Raw genomic sequence first — 20,867 nt, forward strand, 5'->3', positions numbered from 1 at the left:
ATGCAGCAAGTTCGATTGCCAACTGATGCTGATATCGTGCATTCGACACCGATTCCACACACACAAACTAACATTAAATATAAACTACGGAATAAATGTATCTTACTTATGTAAAGCGTGTACGTACATTAAACAGGTAAACACGTTCACAGTATTAACAGTTTAATAATGTAAACAAATTATGCAAAGAAGAATGCCATTTGTATAGAATTGAGGAGTGGTCTACTATACTTTTTTAAACCATGCAATTGTATAATTGCATTCAGATGTAAATCGTTTAACTTTTACTGACACCAAAATGAGTGTGACCAGTAGATGTGCCATGTAGCACCAGTAAGTGCACTGCTAAGTTGTTCAGTACGACTGGTAGTCCTCAAACGTATTGTGTTTTTCAAGCGAATGCATTACTACCTTTATTACTACTATGCAGAATGATTTACCACATGAATTTGGGTTTTTTGTTATGTATGCAGCGCTATATTCTCCGGAATATAACAGATTTTTTGTGTCTTTTAACCCAATATGTGTGCTACATATTCGTATAAATTTATTGGCACAGGGCATAAGTTTGGCAGACATCTTAATTTGCAAGTCATGTTATAGTTGTGTGTAGAATACATAAGTGAACAGTGCTCATTGAGAGGTCATGTGTTGTGCTCAGGGGACACAGTTCACTATCGCTGTGAGGCCGGATTTACGATCTTATACAGCGACGTGCTCACCTGCCAGCTGGGAACCCGTCTACAGATGGACACCACTCCGCCAGCGTGCGAGGGTGAGTCATAGAGGCCGTCTTGCACACATGCAATGAGTCATGACTAAGGCCCCTTTTAAAAAATACATACGTACTCATAAGGATGATGAATTTTATTTATTATTCGCTTGTATGCCACGGCATCTCAAAGCCACTTGCAAATACGCAGGAAATATACAAGATACTCCAGGGCAGAAATATGGGAAGAGACAGAGGGGATGGGGGGGGGGGAAGAATGAAAATAAATACACAAAGGATGAACATTGGAGGCACACGACCAGCGCGGAGACAATACTGTGACCCGTACAAACACAATAGCCCAGCAACGGTGTCAGAGAAGTCTGGAAAATAACAATGGAGCAGAACACAAACAATCAGCCGAGGTCACGGATGCCAACACCCCACATGCCCACCACCACCACCACGCACTGCCGCAAACTACAACCCAGTACACCGCACCAAGCGTGCGTAAGAAGGCCACAGAGTCTACATCCCATGTAGTAATAGGTTTTTACCCTTTCAACTAGTACAAAAACTGACACCTTTATACAAGGCATCATGTTTGCAATAACCACAACACAAGCTTATTATAGTAGTAATAGTTTTAGATACCATGGTGATGAGGATTTGGTAGAGGTCCAGTTATAACACGTTCGTCACTTGATGCAGAGGTATTCAGCATAAAAAAGATTGCTTAAATTGTTATTTTTTTGATAGAATATAGTATTGTCATCAGTAAGACATAAGTATACGAAGTTTGCAGTCGATAGCACATTGGGAAGTGGGTTAAAATTGAGTTACAAGATTTGAGGATACGACAACAACAACAACAGACAGAGTGAATTAAATAAAAGCGTGTAAAAAGGCACCATCTGCTTCACGGTGGATATTAAAGATCCTGTTAAGTAATTTAAGAAGAGTATGCCATTGCATGCTGGCATCATCGTCCAAATATGCCAAATGTAAATGTTACGCATATATTTACATTTTTTAATTGGAAAATATAGCAATTGCCTCCCGTGAAAATTTTGCATAACCTTAATGAAAGAGAGACTGAGGACTCAGGGAAGCTTTTCTAAATAAGCAATTGTAATACTAATACAGCAATAACAAAGAGAGCAGCATACAACAAACTTAATTTGACAGCAGTTTGATTTTGCTAGCTGCGAGAAAAGGCGCCTTTGCATTTTCATCGAAGCAATTGTTCTGTCACCTTTTTATTTGTCGACTTATTTTTAGTTTATATAATGCATTTTTTAAATGTTTTACCTGGCAGGTTTTAATGTTGAGAAAGGTGACATGTAGAATGTGTGCATTCCCCTAACTTGACAGGGTTCGTCTCAGACATGTACTCACAATGCTCGAACACAATTACAGCAGGGTGCTATTTAAAACGCCACTGCAACACATGCATTACAACTCAAATTTGTTTCATTGCAGGAAGGAAGCATTCGGGTGGCATTTTATTTGGCTTTAAATACTTTTGTGAATATCAATTTATCAGTGTCTGTTTTAATACAATGCAGCATGTGACATTTTTAAAAAAATGTATCTACATCTTGCCTTTGCAACTGTCATATTCCTACGCATATGCCATATTGCAGTTGGACAGGATTGTTTCGTGAACACTAGGTTCTGACTGATCCTCATATTTTCCCTGTTTATCGTAATGCCAAGGTATGAATATGATTTTGTATGCTTTTCTGCAACTGGAAAGGGAAACAAATATAGTTGCTGCGTAATTATTCTCCTCATGCTCTGCATCCACCCACACTTGGCATACGTTGTCGATATTACAATCATTCATAAATATAAAAATTGTCTAATCTTTGCCCGACTTTGTCGAATATAGTATTTGCTGTTTAACGTAAAATGTGATGTTAAAACATATATCATTTGATCCCATATGTTTGGATTTTATGTTGAAAGCAATGTTCAATCCTAGTATTATTATTTTGTTTTCAGATGTATGCATAGAATTTGGTATTTTATGAATTTTGTTGCAATTTCCTTTCATTTGTGATATGTAATTGTCTGTTATGTAAATATAGTTTGCCTTCTTAAACGTTGTTCAAGAAATATTATAAAAATGCAATTGTGATAAGTTGACTAATCATATATGTAGTATTCTTGCTATGGTCATAGGAACATGTGCTTTTATACAATAATTAACCTATTGATATGAATCTAAATATATTCATTAATTAATATTTTGTTATTATGTACAGTAAATTCCATTTAGTCCATCTTACTTTGCTTGGTAATTGTGGAGATGTCAACTTCAGTGTTTAAAAGACAGGTGTTTTAGGCAGGTGCTACTTTATGGATAATTTGGACTTTGACGAGATGTGGAGGATGCTAGGAATTTCATGGAAAGGTATGGTAAGCGAATTGAACATTTTTGTTTAACAAAATGCAGCAAAGGAAGAGATTTCAGAGGTAATCGGGAAACGGAAGTTGAAATAGATGGCACACATGTGTCGGATGACGCAGGGCGTGTTAAAGAGACACATTTGGAGTTGCACCCAGAGGTCAGCGATAAGGGGCTAGACCCAAATCCAATCTTCCAGATATTGTAAGAGCAGACAATTGAAGGTTGGCCGTCGATTTTACAACAACTCTAGAATTTGGCAGCAGGAAGAATGTATGTTTTTACAAATAGGTGAATAGAACATCACTGTGTATGCATTGCACAGCTTTTTTTAACGTAAAAAAATGTGTTAGTGAATTATTAATTTTAGCATATTGTGCAATCTGTAAAATTGTATGTGGTTTCCTGTCACGTGAAGAAGTGATTTGTTCTTAAATGTAAGTATCTTTCTGAACTCTTCCAAAATAAATCATTCAATCATCATTCAAAATCAAATATATCCTTCCTTCTCACTCGTCACCCATTTGGGAGTCCAGCTCTGATCTTCCTCGGAAACAGACACTTCATGCATCAAAATTAGCATTTCCATTATTTCCTAAAAATAGCTTTGTGCAGTTCAACCAACACCTGAAGTCATTCGTGGATGTGTATACATATATATGCATATGCCAGCACAGCTCAAATAATTTACCCGAGCGGTTATACGGAAGGATTATTTATTCTAATATAAAAAATAACATTTCAGCATCACTGGAGACGCAATCCCTGCGTACAAAATGTCCTACCAATCACACCCATATTTTTGCTCATACCTCTGCATACACTTGCATATTTACATTGATGATAACAATACTAATAACAACAATCTAAAAAAATATATATATTTTCGGTGAGAATTCCCACTGCCTGATCTCTGTTGCAGCACTGTGTCCAACAAATGAAGTCCGCACGGAATCCGTGGGTGTGATTCTGAGCCCAAGCTATCCAGCCAACTACCCATATTTGCAGACATGCCTTTGGACCATATCTGTGGAAAAGGCATACAATGTAACCTTGTTCATTGAATTATTTCAAAGTGAAAAGCAATATGACGAGTTGGAGATATTTGATGGTAAGTGGGATGCCGCTACAGTATAGGAGCGTAAGATGTACGTGTATGCATGTTTATACTTTTTTGGAATGATGATACAAAGCTTTCGCATAAATAATGGAGTCATTATATAGTCAGTCAGGCAGTATAATGGTCATAATACATGGTTCAATTGGGATGGACTCACTCCTGTCATGGATGGACTCACTCCTGCCATAGGAATTTGGAATTTTCCCACTGGAAAAAGATTACCTTTAAAGACAACTTTGTTTTTATAATTATTTATGAAAGCAGTTATCCCTGGCATTCTTTCGTCTCAGATTAATGGAATAATTTAGCGACCTTTGCCCGATGAAGGTTGTGTTAGTCATGGGTGTAGTTTCATCATATTTCACACTGATCAGTGTAGGTTAGTGAAGGAATGCCCATGACTGATTCAGATATCACTTACCACGGATAATAGCCATGGCTGCAACTGCACTCGGGTTACCACCTTCTTAGTGCAATGCGAAAACCACTGCCACGTTTCCTCCAACGTCCATATACAGTACTCTATATATATCTGCACAAAAATCAAATACAGTTTGGTTGAGATAGTGTAATTTTAATGGAAGCATTGCCTCAAGCACGTGTCAGTGTTTTTGAATATTTTTGCAAACACAGAGCACTTTCCCCTGTGTGATCCCTGTCAGCGCAAAATATTCAGCATTTGCAAATACGCACTCACACTTAACCTTTAAAGCACTTGTCTATGCATAACTCAGGAGTAGTGGCTTCTAACATGAGCCTGAATCATCGATGCTTCTTTTACGATGCATTATTTTTTCATAAATACTCAGGGCAATACCTAAAACAAATATATACTGTACAGTATAAGAAACAAAAATAAAACAGTTTTTAGAACCACAGTTCTAAGCATTACCAGTAAATGTTATAACAATCCCGATATGAATGTGCGCAATAGCACGGTTATTTTATGTCATTTTGTCCCTGCTGCCCAGTCAAGCACTCATCATTCTCACGAAAAAAAAACCTCTGACAAACGATCATTCATTCAAGATCACAATCTTAGTCATTATTTTTTCTTCTTCTTTCCGGCTCTCGCTGCGTCTCTCCCGCTGCTTCTCTTTCACTCTTTCCCCCTGGAGGGCAAAGCAGCCAGAGTCCACGACTGCTGGCCCTGAGTGGGGACTACTCGGCACCGATCAGCGTGACGAGCACAGGCCATCAGGTCCATCTGCGCTGGGCGTCCGACCAGGCCACCAGCAAGAAAGGATTCCGCATTCGATACACAGGTTACAGAAATTCTCTCCTGCCCTCTTTCACATTACACTGATGAATACAACTTCATGAGCCCTGTCTGTATCTTTTATTTAAGGCTAATATTTGTCAAAAAGGCACAATCCGGATGTAACCGGGTAGCTTATACAACTCATGTTTGCGGCATAAGCCTTGAATATTTCGGGAAGTCTATGATCATAGCCCTTAGCATTGCTAAAACATTTCATTGTGTCTGGCATCCCACGCTAACTGCAGTTTTGAATATGGCTTTTAAAACGAAATATGAACTTTAACATGGCATACACAACTATTATCTATCTATATCATGAGGTGCTGGACACATGGAGATGGTTTGCGTTTTGGGGGAGAAAATAATGAAATAACAAATGTGGAATTAAGGTATGGTAGTGTGACTTGGAGTTAGGGAAGGTTTATTTTATGGAAGCACTTTAAATTATTGTTCCAAGTGTAGTCTTCGAGGGAAGTCCAAGCTCTGGCCATCCACTACTGCGGGCATCTTCAGGAGTTAAATCAGAATCTTTATTTAGACTTGAGGAATCCAATGAGCTATGAAGCTCTTTTACACATATGCCCAGTAAGATGTCTACAGATGTCTGCCGAAGCAAATGGTGAAAGTTTCTCGCAGAAGCGCATCGCGAATACTCAAGAGAATATGCTGAACATGCGGCCCAACACAAAAGGCCATGCTTGGATTGCAAGTGCCTAAAACTCTGTATTGGTTCAAATAATCTGAGAGTGTTTTCCATGTTTCTCCTCCCACAGCCGAATACTGCAGCATTCCAGCAGCACCGGCTCACGGCTCGGCCACGAGTAAAAGCGGTGGGCATTTAAACAGCGTTGTTTGGTGGGCATGTGACAGAGGATACACGCTCATAGGGAAGAGCTCAGCCGTCTGTGTTAAAGCCCCCCAAGGATTTCATATGTGGGACTCTGCTGTCCCGACCTGTCAAGGTGGGTGTCTGATATGCCATCTCTGCAATGACATGTAGCATATTGCATCAGCTTGCACCAGCTGTTTTAATGAATGCCACAGTTCATGTTCTTGTCAATTTTGACAAGGCTGAGAGGCAATATTCCATCATTGCATAAATGCGTGCCACCGCAAACTCAGACCTCACATTTTAACAGGATGTACGTTGTGAATAAAACATGTAAAGTTTTTGTTTTATCTGGATTAAAGCTGTTCTAATGTCCATAATAGAGTTTTTTTAGGTTAGATTGGGTCAACATAAATGTGTCGTTAAACCCGCCACTACCGGACACAGCCAATTAGTAACGTTTGTCATGTAAGCAGAACATGCCAATTAGTTACTAGTATAGCACACCGGTGTGTTGGAGCGTAAACCCATGACATTTATAATTCGAGTACGACGTTTCGCCAGGAATTACAACTAGCTTCAGGAGAAAGCCAGATTTGTGGAGAAATCCTCCTGTTTCATTCTTAAATAGAGGGATACATGTGATGCTGTCACTTGTGAGCCAATCAAGTGTGAAGGCCAGTGGGGGGGGGGGGGGGCGGGGGGGGTTAATGTATGCATATGTAGGACTCGTACAAGGGTTGTCTTTCTCTTCTCTTTATTTTCCTCTTAGAGTCCACCTTCGCCACGCCACCGCTCCGCTTCTCGGCGCAGCCTCGCTCCGCTCTGCGTCTCTCTGCTGCGCCACCGCTCCGCGTCTCTTCGTGCCCTCATTCCGTTCCGCATCGCTCCGCGTCTCTCTACCTCACTATCGCTACGCTTGTCGTCTCTACAGTTTCTCCTACTCTGCATCCTTCCAATGCATGGCTACCCTGGTTGCTCACTGCGTTCTCGCTACCACTGTCTCTCCGTGCTTTACTCTACTAACACTGTCTCTCTACGCTTTACTCTACTATCACTTGCTCTGTGACTCCCCGGGCACCGTTGCTGCAGCTCCATCCACGACGCCGACTCGTACAGGACTCCCTTCTCTCCGTTGTGCTCTGGCTTATATCCCCACACCAATTAATCTCCATAATTATCTCTACTCCCCGCTTATCGCTCGCCCCCTGGCCTCCCGTGTCACGTGGCCTTGTTTTCGCCGCCTGAGCGACGCCAGCTAATGCCCAATTACCTTTCCAGCCAATCACTGGCCTGTGTCCTCCCAGCTACCCTGACACCTGTTTCAACCCTTAACGACCCACTTCGCCTAAAGCCACAACAACAACCATTACCTCACATCACCCCACTGTACTGTGCTTGATTGCATAGCAACAGAGGCGGGGGATGCGTGGCGCGCTATACTCAAGCCCTACATCACCCCCCCCCCCTGTGAAAAAAACTAGCCGTCCCAGCTAAAACAACGCGAAACGCGAAACCCACAGTACACGATAAGTTCAACAGATGCACAATATATATACAACCCCGAGTCCCAGGAATTTAAGTAAAAGTTAATAGTCGTGAACGTGTTCCCGCGGCCGGTCATCTCCCCGACTCAATGAAACAGGGGCTAGGGCATCCCCGTCCGTGGCCACAGGGCAGCGTTCTGCCTGAACCGTGCGTCCATCTCCATCCCCCTGTCCATCTTTCGACGAGAGCCACCCACAACCTTGTGCGTCCCGGCGTGTCCGTCACCTCAAAGATGGTGTTCCTGCAGGCACACGGGGGGTAAACCGCTGAGGTGCATCTTCCCATCGCCCCCCAGGACACTCGTCGGACACATCCAATACAGGCCGTTCCGGGATTGGAGATGACGTATCATATGGCACAACATATCTTTTCAACCGTGACGGGTGAATGTGCCACAACCGTCGACCGTAGCGAATCCTTACACTTTGATCCCGACGAACTTCCACAATCTCAACGGGCCCCTGCCAGGGCCGGTGGAACTTTGGTGACGTGCCCACCGGCACCATCGGACAATGTAACCAAGCCTTGTCCCCCACTTGCCATGGTTCCCGTGGAGGCTGCCCCCCATACAGACGCTCATTAGCTGCCTGCCTTCATTCCGTATTCCGCAGCGAGGCCTCCCTGGCCTCGTTCAACCTATCCAATGACTCACGCATGGGGACAGCCACCACTGGCGACTTGCTCTTTGATTTCACACCCAGCCTGACCAAGGCCGGGGCTTCTGGTTCACGCCCATACATCAGATAAAAGGGCGAATATCCTTTAGAAGTGTGTGGGGCCAATCTATAAGCGGCCAAAGCCGCCGGGACATGTAAATCCCAATCCGTCTGAGCCGAATTAACCTGCTGGCACAACATAGATGTCAATGTTCGATGAAGACGCTCGACCATCCCGTCGGTTTGCGGGTGGTATGGGGATGTCCGGATTTTTCTCGTACCCAATGCATCACACACCTCCTTGAAAAGGCGGGACGAAAATTTTTTTCCCTGGTCTGTAAGCAAGTGCTCTGGGGCCCCTTTATCGAAAACGTAACCCTGCAGAAAGGCCTCCACAATTGATCCCGCTGATTGGTCCACTAACGGCCATGCCATAGGCCACCGAGTTAAGTATTCGACCCCCACGAGCAAGTATTTGTGACCCCGCGGGGTAACGGGGAACGGTCCCAAAATATCAAGGGCCACAATTTCATTAACCCGCGAAACACGTATCGATTGCAATGGTACCCGATATGGCTGGGCTGGCGCCTTCCGCCGTGCGCACTCGTGACAAGCTTTAACGTACAAATCAACGTCATTCTGCAACCCCGGCCAATAGAAATAATTACTTAAAGTCAAAGCGGTTTTCTTCTCCCCCAAGTGCCTCAACCGCGCGTGCGTGTCGGAAATGAGTTTCCCTCGTAAACACAGCGGCACCACTATACAAAATTTCTGTAAGACGACATCCCATCTGACCAGGAGGTCGTCAATGAGTCGGAGAAAAGGCCGATCATCCGACTGTTTGGAGCGAGAGGCCCGTAGCCTCATCCTGGTAAGCGACGGATCGTCTATTTGCAACCGCACCCAACGCTCCCGTGACAAACCCAACAACCCAGGCTCAGTATCCAGTGTCTCGTCAACCCATTTTGAATTATCTGCAGCGGCCATTCTCGGCTCGCTCTGCAGCGGCGCCCAGAACGTGGCGATCCCTCGGAGCACCGACACGAGCCCGATGCCTGAGGCAACTGGAACAGAGCATCCGCGTTAACGTGACGCGTACCCTTCCTGTGCTGGACCGTAAATGAGTATCCCTGCAGGACCTCAAGCCAGCGGGCCATTTGGCCCGAGGGTTGATCCATCCGCAAGGAGTACTGCAATGCCGCGTGGTCGGTGCGGACCAAAAACTGTCACCCGTACAAGTATGGTCGATTCAACTGCACAAAATGAACAATCGCCAATAATTCCCTGCGCATTACGCAATACCTTTGTTCCGCCGGGGACAGTACCCGGCTGCCATATGCGACGACCCTTTCAACACCGTTAATCGTTTGGGACAACACAGCTCCGATGCCTGTATCACTGGCATCCGTGTCCAACGTAAACATTTCCGCAAAATTTGGATACCCGAGCGGCGGTGCATCCGCCAACGTGTCCCGGAGCGTTTCAAATGAACGCTGCTCATCATCACCCCATAGAAACTTTTTACCCTTAGCAGTCAGCATGTGCAGTGGCCTCGCAATCGTAGCAAAATTCTTAACAAATCGCCGATAATATGACGCCAACCCCACGAAGCTGCGTACTTCCGACACCGTTTTAGGCACTGGCCACGCACGAACACAACTATTTTTTTTCCGGATCCGTTGCGACCCCCACTTCGCTGACCACATGACCAAGATATTTAACGGAAGTTCGCAACAGATGACACTTTTGGGGTTTAAACTTCAAATTGGCGCCCCTTACCCTGCCAAACACAGCTCGCAGCCGCTGCAAATGTCCCTCAAAATCCTTACTGAACACAATGACGTCGTCCAGGTAAATCAAACACGACTCCCACTGCAATCCCGTCAACACCAGCTCCATCAGTCGTTGAAAAGTGGCTGGTGCGGAGTGCAGCCCCATCGGCAATACATTAAAGTGAAACAATCCTTGCGTCATGCGAAAAGCCGTCTTCGGTTTAGATGCCTCGTCCAAGGGCAATTGCCAAAAGCCCGATAAGAGGTCTAATCTGGAAAAGCATCCGCTACCGAAACTTTATTCAATTTCCGGTAATCTACACAAAATCGCAGAGAGCCGTCCCTTTTTTTTACCAACACGATCGGGGCTCCCCATGGGCTGGACGAAGGGGATACGATATCCTGTTGCAACATCTCGTCAACCGTCTTCCGAATGCAATCCTTCTACAGCGGGCTCACCCGGTGAGGATTCAATCGAACAGGGGCCGCATCTCTAGTGTCAATGTGATGTCGCAACAAGGTCGTACGACCGACGTCAAACTTCCCCGAGCTAAACACATCCCTAAATTCCCAAAGCAACTCCCTTAACCGCGTCCGCTGCTCGGGTGTCAAATCGTCGTTACCTTCATACAATTCGTGAAACCAGCTCGGTTCCTCCTCCGGTCACGGCAGCGTGTTACCCCCCCCCCCCCCCCCCCCCCCCCCCACTGCCAAACACACATGGCTTTCCGAACCTCATTCGACTGACGCGTGTGCCAGCGTGGTCCCTTCCTGAATAACGACCGGCTCGTGCCCCGTGTTTATAATCTGAATAAACGGTTCGGCCGTTGCTGGCACCATCGTAAAAGCCCCTACCAAAGAGGGCATTCGTGACACGGCATTTGAAGGTGACAATAACATACCCTCCTCCAAGTTATCTACTGACAGCCCCTTTTTCAATTTCAACGGGACAAGCATCTGCGTCGCAGGTGGAACGCGCACCGTGCGGCTAACCACCGCCTGGACCACAGCGTTGACACGAGCAAATTTAGACGGAGTACCCAAAAATTTTATGCACTTCCCTAACGGCAATTCCAATTGTCCCCTTTCAATCGAAATCTTAATCGGCATCTTTTGCAAAAAATCCGTGCCCAATAAACACGGCACAACCAGAACAGACAAAACCAAAATGTACCCCGTTACACACACCTCCCCAACCTGTATCGTTGCTAGTATACGACCCATAATTCCCAAACTACCCCCATTTGCCGCTATACACGGGCCCTCCACCGGTTCCAAAACATGGGCCGAAGCAGGGAGAAATCGGAAGGTGTGCAAAGAAATAAGCGTCGCGGATACCCCCGTGTCAACAATAACCCGAATTTGAATCCCTTGAACAAACGCCATCACATCCGACGAACCCGGCGCAGCCCCCAAAACACGATGAGCCAACGCACCCCATACCGCATTACCTTGAGCATCATATGAAGGGGGATCAGCATTATGTATCGACGCGGATGGGTGAGGTGTAGGATACGGCCGTGTATTGCATGTGTCGCGACTCGCCTGGTAATCCTGCGCTGGGTAGAATCCCCGATTGTAGGGTCCCGATGAACGTGGGAAGACGCGTCTCCGTCTCCAGCAGTCCTGCGTGAAGTGTCCTCGCCGCCCGCACTCGTAGCAGCGTGACGGACCGCCACGTCCGTCCGCATCCGAGCGGCGGTGTGGGCTCAACGGTGGTCGTGCGGCCGCTGCCGTCAGCGGCGTCAGCTCTCCCTCCAGTAGACCACCGTCTGATCCAACGCCCACCACCATGGCCCCGCCGATGGCTCGTCGCGAAGCTCCAGGTTGACCTGGATGTTCCTGGCAAGCTGCAAGGATGACCTGTCGTCGTTGTTGTCGCTGGGAAGTGAGAGGACGACTTGTAGCTCCTTCGCCATCTGCAACAGCTTCTCCTGGGCCAAAGAATCAAGGGCCGCTTCGTCCATTGCCGGGTAAACCGCTTGGCCAAGAGTCAACAGTGCACTGCGATACGCGAGGGGAGATTCTCCTTCCGCCCGTCGCCTCAATTGAAACTTGCGCTTGGCGACCGAGCGAGGTTCGTAAATCTTCTGCATCGCCGCAAATATCTCTGGCAAGGACAAGCGAACCCCTCGAGGGAGACCGTAGAACGTCACCAACGCGTCGTCGTCTAAAGCCGTTGGCAGCGCCCGTAGCGCTTGAGCCTCCGTCCACCCGAGCGACTCATACGCTGCCCGAAATCGTCGTGTAAACGCCGTCCAGTCGCCGACCGGGACCTCGAAGCGTTCCACGTGCAGCCGACGTGGCGTGCTCGAGGCCAGCGACTCCGGTTCCTCCTCCTCGTCCAGCAGTGCACCTGGCGCCTCGGGAGATCCAGCCGCGCCGTCAGCCCCCGCAGATGTAACGAGGTCGAGCGGCTGCGGATCCAATCCCATCGGCGCTTCCCGCATCGACCGCAGAACTCGATCAAATTCTTGCGTGAGCACCGCCATCCTGGCCTCCCACGCCGCCATCGCAGCTCTCCACACGTGCGGCGGGCTCGGCTCCTCCTCGTCGTGCGTGTCGACCTCGTCGTGCGGCGGTGCTTGCTCCGTCACGTCCTCCGGCGATGCGGGGGCCTCTGCTCCTGATGGAGGTATCACGTCCGCATCGCTGCTCTCCGCCGACGAGGCTGCCCTTAAGTTCTTTTTCTTCATGACTTTCTTGGACATCTCGGTGCAGGTCCGTTATCACTTCTGACACCAGTTGTAGGACTCGTACAAGGGTTGTCTTTCTCTCCTTTATATTTTCCTCTTAGAGTCCACCTTCGCCGCGCCACCGCTCCGCTTCTCGGCGCGGCCTCGCTCCGCATCTCTCTGCTGCGCCACCGCTCCGCGTCTCTCCGTGCCTTCACTCCGCTCCGCGTCGCTCCGCGTCTCTCTACCTCACTATCGCTACGCTTGTCGTCTCTACGGTTTCTCCTACTCTGCATCCTTCCAATGCATGGCTACCCTGGTTGCTCACTGCGTTCTTGCTACCACTGTCTCTCCGTGCTTTACTCTACTAACACTGTCTCTCTATGCTTTTCTCTACTATCACTTGCTCTGCGACTCCCCGGGCACCGTTGCTTCAGCTCCATCCACGACGCCGACTCGTACAGGACTCCCTTCTCTCCGTTGTGCTCTGGCTTATATCCCCACACCAATTAATCTCCATAATTATCTCTACCCCCCGCTTATCGCTCGCCCCCTGGCCCCCCGTGTCACGTGGCCTTGTTTTCGCCGCCTGAGCGACGCCAGCTAATGCCCAATTACCTTTCCAGCCAATCACTGGCCTGTGTCCTCCCGGCTACCCTGACACCTGTTTCAACCCTTAACGACCCACTTCGCCTCAAGCCACAACAACAACCATTACCTCACATCACCCCACTGTACTGTGCTTGCTTGCATAGCAACAGAGGCGGGGGATGCGTGGTGCGCTATACTCAAACCCTACACATATAAATTACAATGGGTATCCGTTACCGGTTGGGTTAATCACATGGTAATCAACAAACATTGTTAATGCACATTATGCATGCATCATGTGCATGCATATTATGCATCCTGCCGTTTTTTGTGGGCACGAAAGTCCCAGTAACGAAACAGGAGGATTTCTCCACAAATATGGCTGTCGCCTGATGATGCGGTTATAATTACTGGAAAAACGTCGTACTTGAATTTTAAATGGTGTGGGTTTACTCTCCAACACCGGTGTGCTGTACTAGCAACTAATTGGCATGTTTTGTTTACGTGACAAACCTTACTAATTGGCTGTGTCGGGTGGTGGCGGGATTAACGACACATTTATATCTACGCTATCTAACCCAAAAAAAAACTCTATTATGGATAAGTTTGGTATCAAAAGTCTACGTGTTAACCTGTTCTAATACGTTCAAAGTGTATTTTTATGTTATGATTTATCAACCAACTTCATTTCTTCGCTGAGAGGCCTTTTTGGAGACCTTACGAGAAATGTACAACTTGAAAATGCTTTGCTTGTGGCCATCGGCAAAGAGACTTCACAGGAAACATGACCCCTGTGATAGAGAAGCCACATAGAATTTAGGTTCTCCTGCCACCAAGTAATCGCTGGAGCTGCGTGCAATACATTTACATAATGTGTACCTCAGTCTCAGGTTTATGAATTCCCACTGGCAGCACACAGTTAAATGCATCACGTCGTTGCATTGTTAAAATGGTAAATACATTAATATATGCATAGCCTTAATGGCTATGTGGCATTAAAATAAAGGATAATATCTTTGGATGGCTTGCAGTCGGGACTTTTTTTATATTGTATTCATGCTGGCAGAAGCCAATGATCTATGAAGCACTATTTCACAGGTTTACTGAAAGAGCTATGTTTATCCTTAATTATTTACAGTTGTTTTTTAATTGCTAGCATCACTGTCAGCATCACTATCACCATAATTTGCCAAAATGCCAGAATGAGCCTGGGCTGAGGGCCCATGTACAGAATACTAATACTCTACAGGCATAATAAACATGGCAGTGGTGTTGTATCAAAAAAGGCAGCGTAATAGATTTTTATAGCATTAAAATTAAGAATGATTAATTCATAAATAAAATAGACGGTACGTGAGTCAAATCGGCTGAGGTTTTTGCATGTGTAAACATCGCAAGCAGCCGATTAAATATTCCTTTCAATTATTCCTCTGATGTTTCACGTTTGATTTGCCAGCCATCTCGTGTGGCATCCCAGTCTCTCCGGCCAACGGGGAGATTCTCACCGTGAACTACTCCGTCGGCGGGCGAGTGACCTACAGCTGTAACCGAGGCTACACCACGGGGCCTGGAGATGCCCTTGTGGCTGTGTGCCTGGTAAACGGAACTTGGAGCAACAACAATCAACCACCAATGTGCAATGGTATGCCCCTTGCCTTTAATGCTATACGACTATGTCATGAATTCTGAATCTTTCTGTAAACTCTCAGAATCTGATGAGCTCCGAAGCTCTTTTGTCACATGTCCAATAGAGGCCGGTCGGCGAGTTACATCGACGAAAAAATGACGTTCAACTAACGTGTTCAGAGCAATGTTTTTTTCATTAGCCCTGTCTATCTGTATGCCCTATACAAGGGTGGCAGGGAGGGTATGGTAACTTCCATGAAGATGATCCAAAAGAGGAACATTTTATGTTCAAAGTCATATCGCTATTTTTTATTTACCAAATAGAACCTTGGAAATATCGATCATAGGGTTGCCAAAAATGTGCAGACACAACCAAACATTTTGCTCTGATTGCTATCCATTAGCTTCTGTACTTATGCAAGTTGGAAAGCGTTACAGAACCCATGCATACGCACGATTTTTCTTCCTTGTTTAAATGACTTTAATTACGAGTCAGTCTTACACATAGGGTGAATCTTTATATATGTCTTATACAATCCCTAATAAAATCACATCGCATGAGCTTTACCTGCCACTGTATATGAGTGACTTGAACCTGACATCTTTATAATGTGTTGTCCACCACTTGTGTTTCCCCTGAGTGCTACTATAATAGCATGATCTTTTTTTGGTTATGTTTTTGTTCATATATATCGGTCACAGGTCATACATAGCTCTTAATACCATATGTCCCTGGTTACTTCTGGTCAGAAAGAGTCATTACTTGACATGGTGCAACATACATCACTCAAGTAAGAGCTGTTACTGACAGATTGACTCGCATATGAACAATTCAGTTTTTCACAGTGTGTAATTTTTACAATTGCAATTGCTGGCACAGATGGGCTACTATTTTTCCAATAATATCACGGGATCTTTAAAGTCCACTGGGAAGCAGACGACACGCAGTATTTTTATGATTAACACACCTGCAGTATTAACCAGGGCGGCTGCTGCACTCGAACCACAATCCTCTACAGCAAGTCACAAGCGCGCTCAGCCATATAATCTACTTGCTGTGCTGCCTGCAAACAATTACCCTGAATTGTGCTTTATAAAATTGCATTATGATTGTGCTTGAAACAACTAATTAGGATACACTTTTCATTAATTATGGTTCATCCTGCTAAGTTGTTTCAGTGCTGAAGCTCTGCATGAAATGAAGCAGCTCAGTAAATGGCCAAAAAATGTTGTTAGGCATTAACCAAAGGATCCTTTCCTTGCCAGCTGCTGCATACATTGTACAATGGTACAAAAACATAGTTGACAGACAAGTTGTTTGATATCAAGCAATTTGATAGCAAACTCAAGTATCGTAATTAAATTGTACTGTTATGAGTTATTGGCAAGAGCCTTTGAATTCCATTGCATTAACCCTGCATTCTGCTCCAGAAATTGAGGACACCAAACTTTATTGGTGAAACCTTTTTACTCTCTCTTTTGAAAAAGAGTGGCTTTGAAACATTTGCGACTGTATATTGTGATTGCTGTTGGTCAAATATATGTTATATATGCTCTTGTTGAACTAAACAGTAAGGAAACACTGAAATGGCACTTTAAAATATTGTCTGCTCAGGAATAATAAAAAAAATGGACGAAAAATAATGTGCAGATATTGTGTGTATTGGGTAATTTTTTCATGTATATTTTTTGCAACCATAAACTTTTATTCAATCATACATATTTATCCTATGAGTATATTTTAACGCCACAATTTATTGAAAGAGACGTGAAAAAAAAAAACCTTGCTGTGCATATTGTGCGACTGTTGTTACACATATGTCCTTTTTAATGATCACTTATTTTATTATCGGGGTTAGAACATAAATGTATTTATCTGTGCCTTCCAATTAGCACGGTTGACTCCTTACGGTGCGAAAGAAGTTCAGCATACATACATAAGCATTTATGCATGTGGAAATAATCAGTGTTCATAATCATTAGCACTACAATGCCCTCATCATGCTTTTTCCCATATTTTCCATTCTACTCAGGAGCAATTTATTTCAATTCACATGTCATCTTCCATCAGGGGTTCCATCCTGGCTGCGATCTGCACCTCCGATTAGCACGGTTGACTATGTATGGTGCGAAAGAATTTCAATACACATACTAACATTCTATCACCAGGTCTGTAAATAAACTATCATCTATTCAAACATTGCGTCCTGTTCAAATCCGATTGTTTCCCTTTAAGTGGACGCCATGTTTTCGGGGCATGTTAATAAAATTGTCGTGCATGTTTTTGCGTGTACATTTTAGCTTTTGTAAGTATTGTACAGACAATGTATGCTGAAACAGCAGAAAATCCACTTGTTGGGGGCCGAGCAGTTCAATTCAGTGACAACTGTTCGCACACTGTTAAAGCGTGTTGTAAGCAAAGTGCCCTGTGTTTTCCTGTTGCGTGCGAAACAGCTATTGCCTGCATGAACTTCAACACCTTCTCTTTGGACCACGGTAGCTGGCTGCTCCTCAATGGCAGTGATTATAAATATGGCTCGCGTATCATCTTTCACTGCCAGCCGGGGTACACCTTGCTGGGCCCTCGTATAATCCACTGTCAAGAGAATGGGGCATGGAGCTGGGAAAACGACCAGCCCAGATGCAGCTGTAATGCGCCTTGTTTTACCTCATGTCACATTTTCATACCTTTGCTCAAATGTTTTGCCGTGAATTTCATTGAGTCTAATATTCATGGAGATGGAACACTTCAGTACGAATGTCCAGGCAAAGTTCAACCCCCATTACTTTAGCTTAGTTATTGTGCTGGGGCAAGGCTGACTTTGATAAATGTGAAGCATGCTTTATCGGAGAAGACAGCTAAAAGGGAAAATTACCATTTGTGCTTGCTTCGAAAAAATGTGTTCACGCATCTCCTAAATGTTGTACCTTGAATTTAATTTAACATTTATGAACCATAAAATATCAAATGCGTCAGTATAAATGTTAATTTGAAATGCGGAAATTGCATTTCAAAGGCTTTCACAATGTATAAACGATAAAGGTAAAAAATACATTTGCATATGATTCTAAAAACATGCAGAAAGTTTAACCATGACTGCCTAAAGTTTTGATCTTGCATGCAAATATAATTGGACCATTATGCATACCAAAAATACGCCTCATCACTCAATGTGTCATTATTCTGTCATTTGTTGCTTCATTTCTAGTGATCTCTTGTGGGAGCCTTTCCGCTCTTCCCAATGGCAGGAAGATTGGCACTCAAACGGGGTTTGGCTCCACAGCCATTTATCGTTGTGATCCTGGATTCACACTTTTGGGCTCACAAGTTCGAGAGTGCCTGGCAAGTGGCCTGTGGAGTGGCGCCAGCAGCAGGTGTATCGGTATGAGCAACAAACTGCACGGAGTGACCTGCATGGTTTCCAAAAGAGTGCCGCGGTGGCGAGATGCGCACTGCCTCGCCTGGCATACAAGTGGTTGTGAGTTCGATAAGCCACTTCGTTGAGCTATAATTTACGGCCAGACCACTTCTGAAAAAAGAGCTACATAGCTCAGTGGGCCTTACCTGGTTTAATAAAAATTGTTTCGAATAGTTAACTTCAGATCACACGTCTTGGCTTTGATGGTGGTCTTGCACGTTTAGTTATGCTATGGTTGGAACACATAGCGAGTGCTATAAATGATAAACTCAAGAACAACGATTATATTGCAGTGACTTCTTTTGAATTAATGCAATGAGCACCCCTTATATAAACATGGTTCGTGTGAATTTATCAACAACAAATGGGGGATTTATTTTTGTACATGCGGGAAAGGTAATGATAGTTACAGTTTCACGTTTATTTAATTTAACTCGGTGAGAATGCAAGGGGCCAGGATAGTATCGTTTTCAAGAGTGACCTGGGGTATTCGTTTGCCATTAGGGGGCAATGACAAATCCCAATTGAGTAATTTGTAGGTGGAAAATGTTGACTGCACACAAGGGCCTACCTTTGCGAAGGATGTCCACTGTGAAGCAGATGGCCATTATTATTATGATGATGAGCAGGTTGGAGTGCTTTTGGAAAATTATCTTGATAATGAAATAAAAAAAACCAAAGTACCAAAAGTATTAACATTGTATTCCATTCATATATATAAACTACTGTGACATACGGATCAGAAACATGAACAATGACAAAGAAAATGGAGCATAAGCTGAAAAGTTGGCGAAATAGCATGAATAAGCACGTGCTTGGATTTGCACAGAGAAACTAAGAAGAAAACACAAGTTTGAGACATCATATTGACAGTTTAAAAAATGCACATGGTGTTTAGCAGCACACTTTGGACACCCATTTAAATGAGATGTTCCATCTTGTGGAATAATGAAATAACAATAATAATAAATAAATAAAAACTTGCTATAACGTTTATATTGGCATAAATATTTACACATATCGAGAAGGAATGATGGACGCTGGTTCAGACTTACAACGAAGCGACAGGAGGGAATATCTTCTTGGTTCTTTCGGTAAAGTCACGTAGAAGGGAAGTAATAAAATAATAAAAATAAAACATAATAAAATAAAATAATTCTCACGACGTTTCGGCTACAACGCAAGCAGCCGTCTTCAGGTGAAGAATGAGACACTACCAAGCTAGGAGCTTATATATAAGCTGGGTTGGAGGTGGAAGAGCGCCTTAACAAAAAGAATGTGCATATGAAGAGGAATTTAGCATATTCATGGAAAATGCGTAGGAGGTGGGTGGGGGGGTTTCATAGTCATATTATGCCCATGCATTATGCAGGATCAGCAGCACCAAGGGAGGGTGCAGGGAGTAGCATTAACAAAGGAAAGGAATGTTAATAGTATGTAGCTGCAGTTACTAAACAACCACGTAGAAAACTAAAGTATAAATTACATAAAAAACTAAAGTATAAACTGCATAGCACCATCAGTATACTTACTATACTCTACAATAAGCTGAGTTACTAACAGCAAGTAATACATTACAATTCTACGTCGTAAAAATTATTTAATATGCTTCCATCTATACTTTATTCTCTTACATCACACGAGCATACACCGTACTATATACTGCCATAGATAAACCCAACATTAAATTATATACGTCCACCATAGAGATGGAGCGATGAGATCAACTCGTGTGTATGAGCTGGATGGATTTTTTAATCGTGAGACTATGAGTATTGGTAATGGTTGAGGGAAGCCTTCATCCAGCAGTGAAAAGATCACAGTTAATGATGTTGATTATACAGTAAACTAATTCTTTTGTGCTCTAGTTGCTGATGTTTACTAGACAACTATCCTATGGTGGGCAACTGACAGATGCTTTTGCTGTTGAAATTAAAGTTTTAGACAGGGTCCACAGTTTCATTGGGTGGCATATTTATTGTTCTCGACAGGAGATGACAGCTGACTGCGCATAGCCTTCAAGTGGATCGTCAGCAAAAATGATTAATTTGTTGAACGCTTGTTCATTAAAGTGCAGTCTTTATGGGTACATGCTTACAGATATTTGTGGGGTTTTAGGAAAACGTGTGTACATAACTAATAACACGCTAATAAGTATTCACAAAAAACAATGTTCAACAACAGTATTCTTATAATAATCAACCTTAAAATTGGCCAATCCTGGGAGTATATGTGTTCGTTTTCA

General features: G+C 44.3%; 1 protein-coding gene across 1 annotated transcript in view; it reads left to right on the forward strand.

The window, feature by feature from the left end:
- LOC144717850 (CUB and sushi domain-containing protein 3-like) overlaps window positions 1-20,867 on the forward strand; it is a 449,456-nt gene that overhangs the window by 387,235 nt on the left and 41,354 nt on the right. The window contains exons 47-53 of the mRNA XM_078593564.1: window positions 662-775; window positions 4,048-4,236; window positions 5,364-5,510; window positions 6,280-6,468; window positions 15,034-15,219; window positions 17,658-17,852; window positions 18,413-18,586. Of these exons, the coding sequence (XP_078449690.1) occupies window positions 662-775; window positions 4,048-4,236; window positions 5,364-5,510; window positions 6,280-6,468; window positions 15,034-15,219; window positions 17,658-17,852; window positions 18,413-18,586 (1,194 nt within the window). The remainder of the gene's footprint in view (window positions 1-661; window positions 776-4,047; window positions 4,237-5,363; window positions 5,511-6,279; window positions 6,469-15,033; window positions 15,220-17,657; window positions 17,853-18,412; window positions 18,587-20,867) is intronic.

This window comes from Lampetra planeri, chromosome 4, assembly GCF_965212315.1.
Source record: "Lampetra planeri chromosome 4, kcLamPlan1.2.h2, whole genome shotgun sequence".
In the NCBI taxonomy this organism is placed as follows: Eukaryota; Metazoa; Chordata; class Hyperoartia; order Petromyzontiformes; family Petromyzontidae; genus Lampetra; species Lampetra planeri.